Source organism: Telmatherina bonti, assembly GCF_933228915.1.
Source record: "Telmatherina bonti genome assembly, chromosome: 22".
Lineage (NCBI taxonomy): Eukaryota > Metazoa > Chordata > Actinopteri > Atheriniformes > Telmatherinidae > Telmatherina > Telmatherina bonti.
The window spans coordinates 22342706-22353737 of NC_136631.1; the positions used below are offsets into that span (position 1 = coordinate 22342706).

General features: G+C 38.8%; 1 protein-coding gene across 2 annotated transcripts in view; it reads right to left on the reverse strand.

Annotated features, from left to right (window-relative positions):
* Positions 1 to 11032, reverse strand: part of LOC306772560 (single-stranded DNA-binding protein 3) — a 42600-nt gene that overhangs the window by 12296 nt on the left and 19272 nt on the right. For both annotated transcript variants that reach the window (XM_079262087.1, XM_079262086.1), the window contains exon 5: positions 171 to 260. In XM_079262087.1, coding sequence (XP_079118213.1) covers positions 171 to 260 — 90 coding nt within the window. The remainder of the gene's footprint in view (positions 1 to 170; positions 261 to 11032) is intronic.

The window sequence follows — 11032 nt, forward strand, 5'->3', positions numbered from 1 at the left end:
ACAGTAAGAAGGGCTGAGTTTGAAATAGTAAATTAAAAAAATAAAATAATTTGTGTCCTAAATGTTGATTTTTTTTTTTCTTTTGGAGAATGAAATTGATCAATTGATGAAATGGTCAGATAACGCAAGAAGATAAGTGCATAAGAACAGACAAATGTGGAAGGTCATACCTGGAAGAAGCCTGGGGGCATTGGACCACCTGGCATGGCGTCGTTGGGAGGCATGTTGCCCATCACTGGGCTGGGTGCTGCTGCTGCACTCTGAAACACAAATACAGCAGGTAAAGCTTGTGGGTTACATGCAAGTGCCCTCACTGCTCTGCAATATCAACTTTACAAATGATCGATTGGCCAGCAATTAACTACAGGGGGCAGTGTGTTCATAGCTAATTAAAGAATCCCCAAACCCCTCAAAAATATATGCACATACATTTCATACAAAATTATGAAGAATCTCCTGTTAACTGTTGACTCAGTAAGTAAGGTAAAGAGTACAAGAGAAGGGCATTCACCATCTCATCCGCAGTACATAACAATTGAAGAGCGGATGTTCCAAAAAAATACCACCAAAATGTAATTCACAAGCCCTGGGGAGAAGCATACATAAAGCTTCACTGATACAGACTGTAAAGAGGCCGGACTGCACCAGTCTGCGATCAATGCCATCACACACATTTCTATATACTGAGGCAAAAATGTTTGTCCTGCCAACATCAAGTGAAACCTCAGCTATAATTAAATCAACATGAATGACAAGATTATTAAGTTCAATTTTCATTTTCAGGCTTGATCTTAAACAACAGTAACAGTTCTTTCTGGCTTACAAATTTTATTTTGGTTCTCCATGAACCATCTGACTTATAGCAGCTGCTCTATTTTATTCAAATTTTATTTTATTCAGAAATGAATTAAAAAACTTGCTCAGATTTTAAAAATCTGATAACATGTAACTGACTCTTTGGATCATACACACAGGACATTACACAGGTGTTAATTAAAACAAGAACACCTCAGATAACTGGGTGTCAACAGTTGTATCTCAGTGCTACATTTAGTACAATCAATCATGGCTTTCTGTTACAGAAGCTTGAGCAAACTATTATGAATAAGGAACTGCAACATCCTAATAGAGACCAGTTTCTTCATGTAAATGGGTACGGTTACATGATGTTTTTAATTCGGAATTAAATAATTCAGAATTCATTTCTCCTATGAGTCTACATGGAAATAACTCCGAATGGAGGTTTACATAAAACGCGTCCTTATTTCATTCCTCTTTCGAGCAGCGGGTTGGGAAGGGTTATGAATGGACATGGAGAATGCACGTGACCTATTGACGTCTACCGGAAATAAAGTTCGCTGCATGCTTCTAGTCTTTTCAGTTGTAACTTGCAAAACAACATAAGTTTCAGTTTTTCGCTATTTTGCTTATTTTTTTAAAGCACCAACTTGACACGAGCATACTACTTTCCTTTTTGCAGCAACTGAGGAGAAGAAAAATAGACCACCAAAGATGGGAGGCAAAACAATACGCATCACAACTTAGCGCAGAATGAAGGTTTACATTACAGAGACATTAAATAGTTGGGAATTAAAATGCAAATAAACCAACCACTTACATCGTAATTAAGTTTAATTCCGAATATAACCTTTGCATTAGGTATTTAGTTTTTACATAGTCATTTTCTCTCAGTTTAAAGTGGAATTAGCTTTTATGTGGAATTAAAGAGGAATTAAAACTCCCATGTAAACATAAGGATTGTCTTTCACTGAATCCCATTGCATCTCTTGGCCCTACCACTTAGCCCTACCCCTCCATTTTGTGCATTAGCATGTAAGGGTAGGGTGTCACAATTCCTTCTAAGACAGAGGGGTAGGGGGAAGTGGTCAGGCTATATGCTCCTACAAATGAAGATTTCTCAGAAGCACATTTCATGTGGTATGTAAGATTTCACAAAATGAAGAGCGAATCACTGGCTAGATGGCTGCTAAAGAGCTGAAAGAAATTCACAAAGTATTTTCTCCACTGATAATGTTTTAAAACTGTTGTAATCTCCACTTTAACACGGTTTCAATGTGCAATGGCCATTTTCTTCACAAAATGGACACACAAAAACAAAAAAAATAGAAACTGGTGGTCCTATGCTGAGGCTTCAGTAACATTAACGTTACCAAGCTGAAAACTAGCGGTGCTCATAAAGTAACCCAGATAATCCACAGAGATAACGTTATCAATACAAACTTCGGAAACCTTGCTGGTGGTCATCAGTTACAATGAGGGCGGTAGGAGATCAGTTAGCCTGGAAACTTTAACTTTATCTTGTAACTTGAATGAAAAAGCATATTTGTGACTTGAGTGATCGATTGATGTATGAAAGGATGACAATAGCCCATGTAAGACACCACAGGTGTAGACAGCATGATTTGTCAAGATTTCCAGCACCAGATGGTTACGTCTGCTTGCGTAAAAACCGGCGGTGACTATTGTAGATGATTTGTATGGGTCGGGTTTCAGCCCTACCCCTTGTAGCGCCGTTTTAACCCTTTATCAGGCAAGTGACTATTTTTGGTAACTTTGTTTTCTTTCATTTTCAACATAAAACAAAAAAAAAGTAACAGAATGGAGGTCTTGGCACATACCAGAAGAAAAATTTTAGGTTAAAATTTCTAATTTCAAGGTATTTCATTGAGTGGCCTATAAAAGGTTAAAGGGGCAAGTGGTAGGGGTAAAAAGTAAAAATGGGATCGGGCCTTCCTCACAGAGTAGAGTAAGTTATGGAGTTCCTCAAGGTTCTGTACTTAGATGGATATTTTTCACACTTCCATTCAGAAATATCAGACAGCAAGGTATAAATTGTCATTGCTATGCAGATGTTGGTCAGCTTTGTATAAATGGATTTTATCAAACTGGAATGAATGGGACTGTTTCTTTCATAGTGACTTGAGATGTCAAGAATTGGCCATGTACAAAAAGTTGAACTCAAATGAACTGAATACATTCAAAATATCGAACCCTAAAATAGATGTTTAATTTGAGAGTTTTTCATTTCTGTTCCCATTATTAATTTTTGCTAACATCTACTTGGTATTTACTGACAGCTAAAAGAAACCGTATAAAACAGTTGAAAAGCAATAACCACTGTGTAAAGTTCAATTATCACCAAATTTCTATAATAACCTACGGGATAGGTTTGATTTAGACAATAAAAAGAAAGCTACAATATAAATCGCAAAAACACAGTTAAAATTACATTATACATTTTTAATCAGCCAGTTTGTTAATTTGATGATCCTACTAGAATACTCTTAGAGTAAATATATTTTTTTCACTAATTAAAAGTCATCTAGTCATCTGCAAATAAACTGAGTTTCTACTCCATTAAATGTTTGCTTTTTACAAAAACACCACAAGAAATTAAATTGAAGCTTAAGATTCTTTATCATTTTGACAAAGTGGCAAATATTTCAATTTAGCAGGATGTGAAATAACTACTTTAATTCTAACTGCATGAGTATATTAACATGTATGGTAATTTTTTCCTCACAAGACATGGAGAAGTAAATAAATTTTAGCAAAACACATGCAACTTCAAAGACCTACGAAGGATTTAATAGGATTTAACGTCTGGAGAACACAGGCTGAATGTTTAGAAGCATCAAACATCTGGAGCACTGGAACCTGATGAAAGCAAGTGCTTAACTTGTGCTTATCATATAAACACATTTAACACCAACAGTCCCCTTTCTAAAAGTCAAACAACATGCATAAAAAAAACCCCCCCAAAAACTATAAACTAGAATAGAAGGGAAGAGAATGAATCAGCCCGCGAGTTAGATATGATATAACTGTATTCTTGACAACACGCACTGAAGGAGACGCATGTTCAGTGTGCTTACATAAGCAGGCCGGAACAAACACACACCAGCACTCAACCACATGAACGCAAAAATCCCACAGACACACAAAGAGTTGCATCACAGCCTCATAAAGTGCAGCCCTTCAGTACAGAAAAGCAGACAGGGGAGGACTGCAGGCTACAGGCCAGAACAGGGAGGGGGTTTAAGACCCAGGGGAGGGTGTCGCCCTCACAAATATACACTCTTCAACATCCACCGGTTCACCAGCATGCACACCTAACGAACACACAGCATCCATGTGACACATACTGTATGCTTGGACAGCGAGGCATATGACCAATTACACGCATGTACACCAAAACACTCTGCCCTTCTCATATTTGTTACCAACACAAACAAAAACTGAAAAATCACACACTGACACGCACATACACACACCTCCCCCCATCTTTATGCTAATTCTGCTTGTGAACATGAGCAGGCCACTGAATCCCTAGGGAAGAAGGAGGGTCGGCTGCCTTTCTCTCTCTCTCTCTCTCTCTCTCTCTCCATCCTCCCTCCCTTTCACTGTACAGTCTTCTCTCCATCTTTCATCCCATCAATGACCCCCTTCCTCCCCCACAAACTCATTTTGTGGGCAGAGACAGACATATGCGTACCTTCCTTGTGCCCTAACCCTTGTACTATACCTCCCTATCACAACCTCTCCTCCTCAGTGCCCCCCACCCCCTACCACCTCCCTAGTAGGGTGTCAGCAGCTTGCAGAAGCTGTTGCTATGGCGACAGGTCCTATCTGCACTCTGTCCCCCTGGCATCCCCCGCTCCAGGAGCGCAGAGAGAGAGAGAATAAGAAGATGCAGGAGAGAGTGAGATGGAGAGAGTGAGTTAGGAGATACAAGAGTGAGACAGAAGAGGGAAAAATGAGGACGAATGGAGAGAAAAACAAAGATGAAAATTTAACAAAGAGAACGATTTACATTTGAAAACAATCCAGTGGTCTTATTTTTATAATCATGGACTATTACTAATCTTTTATCTGCATATACATTCAAGTTTATTAATCTAAAAATGAATGTGCATTGAAAAGTGTGCAAATTGAGCAGAGTTGCCACCAGCGAAATGAAGGCAGACTCAGTATGCAATTGGACTTTATTAAAACCAACTAACCCGGGGAACTATAAAAAGATCCAACGACGCTTATTCAGTTTTTGCTGTTCCACACAGAACAGTCCACATCTACCTCTCCATTTTACCTCCTCACAGAGATGCGAACGGTCAAAAAATCTTGCATGAATGCTACCAGAGAAGAAAATTAATGAACGAATGAATGAATGGATGAATGAATGAAGCAAAAGGCAACGACAAAGTGTCTCAAAATTTCTGCAGAAAAAAAAGCTGCAGGTATTAGAATAACAAGCGCACACCTCTATATAAAGAAACAAGTCTGAGAAAACAACAATCCGCATGCAGACTAATGCTGCACTAATTAGTTGATTTCCGTAGTCGCGTTCAATTATTCGTATTCTGGCATTAAGTACAGAAAAGGAGGTAGATGAAGGAGTATTCAAAGAAGGAACAATGACAGAGCTTTTAACACCAGACATGAAGCAGGGATAAGAATATGCTTTCTTCACTGAATGGAGCTGAAAGTTCATTAAAACCCACAGGGCACACTTTCAAATGCTTGTGAATATTTACACTGTTTAGACCACAAACTACATTTTAATGGCTTTCCCCTGAAGCATTAAACAAACAGTGTTACAGCATTCAGGCGGCACATATGCAAAAGGCTGTTTTTTTTTCTGTTACCTGGATATAAGTCAAAAGTATTATTATCTGAACTTTAGACTTGAATTGTCCCCTTGCTGTCTTTCAGATAAAAACACCACTGACAGGTGAGTAAAATAAAATAAAATTAGTTATTCACATCTTCTGGTTACAATGTTTAGACGTTACTCTGATACATAATAACTGGGTCCAAGATTTAATGGACACAAACCATTATAATCCATAGGGCCCGCAAGATCCAGTACCAGCATTCTTATGCTGATGAAGGTGGAGAAGTTGGACAATATTAGGAAGTTGGATAATATTGGTTTCAATCTTAGATCTATTCTCCTTTTTAAAAAAAAAATAAAATAAAATAAAAATACCGCCCTCACATAAGTCTAAATAACCAATATGCAATGCTTTCAATAATTCTCAGTTTGTGCTTCATATCTTTTAACTATATCAATTTTCAAATCTTTCTATTGATGGACATGTTTTCCTGTCTTCACAGCAGTTATTCAGCAGTTGAACGCCTCATGTAGAGATGCAGTGTTGCAGTTTAGCATTTGGTCTCACAGCTGGTTTGTGTGAACTTACTCTCCCTGAACTGGCAAAAGTTCTGGATACTGTTTGGCACTTGATCAATGTTAACTCTTTATTCTGACATTCATTCATTCATTCATCTTCTGAACCCGCTTAATCCAAGTAAGGGTCGCGGGGGGAGCTGGAGCCTATCCCAGCAGCCTTCGGGCGAAAGGCAGGGTACACGTTGGACATGTCGCCAGTCTATCGCAGGGCCATATTCTGAAATTGACCACATATTTTACACTTTGAAGAAAAGGAAAGTTGTTGGTTTTAATAAGTGGATTTAGAGACTGTTCTTACTGCTTTGTTTTGGAAAAAGAAAGGCAGAATTTATTGTTGCCTTCTGTGTGTTCCCCCACACTTCCAGACAAGAAGTTATGTACGAAAGAACAGTATAAAGTTTACAATGACGACTGAGTTTATACAGAACTGAAATTGATTTAGATTCTAAATATAGTTAAGTTTTTCTTCCAACTCTTTTTTTTTTTTTTTTTTTTTTTTTACACCAAGAAATTTAATTTGAACTGCCCTTCAATTTCTATATTATTCTATTGTCTTTACTTTTCTTAAAGGAAGAGTTAATCTAACTTTCCAATCCAACCAATACAGTAAATGTTTTACAAGCAAGGAATGCATGTATAATGAAAAAATATTTTTAAATTTGGCTAAATATAATCAATGATTGATCCATGTTTTACAAGGTTATGCTTTAGAAATAACTAGTACATTAACTTGGTATGCGAGTAGCATAAAGCAGTTTAATTCATCCCAATTTCTTTATTCGTTTCTCTTTTCTCAGTACTGCAAATACACACAATGGGCATCCCACTAGTATTTGTACTCCTTTTCTCTCTGTAAAATATGTCCCATCGCCCGCTGGGCTTTGTTGCCACAATCCAGTGCAGTTAAGAAAAATGAAGAAAAAAAATCCACTCTATGCCACGAAATATGCATGAAGTCCTACCTGTGCATGTTTATGACCATTAATGTTAATGTTTTAGGTCTTTCTCGGTTGTTTTAAAGATCAAATAATTGAGCAAGAAAAACGGAAAGCAGATAAACTAATTGAAACCTTTAAACTAAAAAAAAAAAAAAAAAAAAAAAAAAAAGGGGCAGAAAACATGTCCCCTCCAAGTTATCTGGTTTAGATTAAAAAGCAGGTGAACAGAAAAATTCTACTCTTTGATTTTCATTACAAACATTCACTCAGCTTTAGTCTAGACTTATCATGTCTAGACTTATCATGACTTAAAGTCTTAAATAAGAGTTTGGCCCCTTGTGAAGATGCCGTGTTGCGCCTGCTTTTTGTCCTCAGTATAAACTCACAATGTTGATGAAAAATCTATCAGGGAACAAAAGACTAAGGATCTGATTGGGTGGTACAGCACAGTATGCAGATGGATTATACAGAATAGCATTGATCTCTACCTCTCCATTTCCCTCTTCCCTCTCTCACCCGTAGGACCTACCGGACAGATCAATAGTGCTCAACACATTATTGACCTCCGCCTGATACCTTTCACAGGGATAAAGACAGAGACATAAACACTGGATGGAGAGAGGGGAGAGGCAGGAAGAGACAGCAAATGTATCAGAGTGTGTGTCTGTATTTATGCATGTCCCTGCCTGGAGAGGTACTAATCTACATTCTGGTTCACACTGATATGTACCTCATCACTGTCTCCTTGACCTCCTGTCCTTAACATACACAGGGAGGGAAAAAAAAAGAGAAGGGGGGGGGGGGGGTGCAATGGGAGGTAAGATTGGAGACGGTAGGAAAAACAGCTGATTGTGGTGATCTTGCTAACCATCAGTTCAGTCAAAACAGTGCATTTTGCTAAAGACCAACAGGATATGGCCTCTACTCCTGCCATCGTGTTCAAACAAACACACGATCTCTAAAAAGCCAGCTGCTCCTGCAAACTGGCACAACTAGCACAGAAAACACACTTCCACAAAAGCTGCTGCTGCCAAGGTACCAGTACTGAAGTAGACAGACTTGTGTGCCCATATGTACAAGTGCCGGATGACAGCGCTAATACATGCTGCAGACACAACATCCACCCAGCCAACACTACAGTGCTTAAACAAAGCCAAGCATGATCCTGTGCTCCCCTTCCAGCGCAGACTGCATTACTTTTTGTTCATTCTGGGTGTACTAGTGGTGAAATGTGCAGGATGTATTACATCAGGTGGATGGTCCTGCTTTAAAACAGTGGTCTGTACTCCCTCACCAGAGTGACTCATATGTTGTTTATAAGTATAAGACCTAAATGCAAAACAGGCGTCATGCTTGCTATACATAACTATCTGGTGTCTTAAAGCCTCGTTACCATGTCCCTCTGTATGTCCATTATTTAGATTGTGTTGTTTAGTGAGCTGTTTGTCCACCTGGACTGAGCTTGAAACACCTCCTCTGATCTCCTCAGGCCAATCCTGGACCCCAAGCTAAATGACCTTTTAGTCTTAAAACCCAGAAAAAGATCAAAACCGGATTTTAAAAAGCAATTATAACCATCCTAAAAATGTTACATCTTGGCTTGTAGTCACTGCTCTTCTTGCAGTGCTACTAAGCATTGCATTGTGGGTAAAAAGCTAGATTAGCCGATCAATCTTCACTTGGAAACAGAGGTAGTAGTTGTGGTGGTGGTGCTGATGATGTGGAGTGGTGGCAATGGTGGTAGGTGGGGTGGGGTAGGGGTCAGGAAAGAGATAGCGAAAGAGTAAGACTAAAAGAGGAGACAGAGCGAGGGAGTGAGCGATAAGCCGAGTGAGACGAGGGGGCGGACTGGTGCGTTAGGTGAAGGAGAGGGTAAGAGATATAGTAAAGATGGATGGGGAAAGAAAAGAAGCGCAGAAAGAGAAGAGAGATGCAGATGTGGTTGCGTGCCAGAGAAACCACAAACTGCAGCAAAATATGAAGCAGCGGCTGAAGCTGCACAACATCCAAGAGAGAAGAGGAGTGAAGGGTCGCGATAAAAAATGATAAATACAAAGTGTTGTTAATGGTGAAAAGAAAGGAGGAAGAGCTTCATAAAAGGAAGCTAGAGGAAACCAAAAGAAACTGAATAAATACATTTGCTCTGTGATTGACATATTTGTTTATATTTAATTCACCTACACTAAGTAATTGGCTGCAGAAATGTTGCCATGTGCTTCTCTGTGACAGATGACCAAATCTGATATTTTGCTTCATCTTGTTTTTTTGGTAATCTGACCAGAAGTGTAAATTTCCCTCTTCAGACCACATTTGCTGTTAGTGTGGGTCAACTACGACCCTGTTTTAAAAATGGCGACCTATTAAGCTCAACATTTAAATTATGAGCTCCTTTTGATACAAAACAAAAAAAGTTCTGCACCAAGCAGGGAACGAGTCCCTTTACCAGTCATTTCTTCTCTATAAGGCTCTCCATGCACAAGTAAAAATAAATCACTTTAATATGAACAACTGTGTGGCCTATATGTTTAATCCTGGATTGTCTCCCAGGATTATAGAAACAGGCCCATGCAGGTATGAATGAATGACCCTGACTGGAGGGCTCCAATACTGAGCTATTCAAGTACAGACTGATAGAACACAAAAGTGCACCAGGGCAGGACTTTTAGCATTTGTTTTTACCCAAAAATATCTGAAATACAAAGGCTGTGTGCGCTTTGGTACTTGCAAAAAGTATTATTTATATGGCATTAAAAGATGGAGAATGATTTCATTTTTATTCCCATAACGTCCATACTGTCGATTGTCACATGCAACTTCTTGTTCACTCCGATACACATTAAACAGACTCCATTTCCATCCGCAGCCACCACGTTTTGGTCACTACAGTAATTTGTTGATACATTGTCTACCTTTCTGTAGTTAAAGCATAGAGGAACAACAAGTCAGATACGGAAAATAAATATTGTTGCAGAATTTTTTGTACATGCTTTGCTTTTCTTAACAAAAAGGAAAAAAGCTGATTCTAAAAAAGTCAGTAAGTCACAAAGCCGTAGTCTGTGACATCATGACCAAACCAGTATTCCTCCCGTGCATGATTGTGTAATGATATGGTTAAGCAGAGTTACATCCTATTACCAGTGGGAACTTAAACACGGAGCTCTTTACATCGGATTGGATCACTCAGAATGCATGTTAATGCGAGGTGCAATCACAGCTAATGATCTTGCAGTTTAAAGCAAAGAGATTCAGGAATCAGGAATTAAGACTGATTTCAGTCTCTGGACACACCAGAAAAATTATTACAATTTTAGCAGCACAGGTAAAATACTTAAAGGGGTGCTATAATGGTATTTAAAGTTTTCTGAGCTTTCTACAGTGTTACAGTGTTGAATTCTCATCAGACATGTGAACGGCACTGTTTTTTTATCACCTAAACGCATGTTTGAGTTTGAATTTGAGTTCAAGCACGCTCTCCGTTCAGTTTCCATAGCGACGAAAAACGCGTCGTTTTAGAGAGTTTTTTCTACTTCAAAATCCTTGTGACGTCCCGGGGGATAAGGTTCGGTGATTGGTTACCTTCTATTGGTTAACAAGGGGCATGTACAAATACATCAGGCGGGTGGAAAACGTCGGATAAAGTTATTTCCAACGATGGCTGGTGAGTTTACCAAAGAGAGACATCCTGCTGCATTCCTTGCTGTGGGTTGCTGTTTTCCACTTTGTTTTCAGGGTCTGATTCAGGTTCCAACATGTAGGGCTGTATGCTATGTGTTGACATTGTATATTTTTAATTTTTTTAAAATTTTTTTATTGAGTTCATATTAGCCTAATCCTTCTATTTATGAGATGTTACAATGACGGCGAAAGCAGGTGCGGTGCG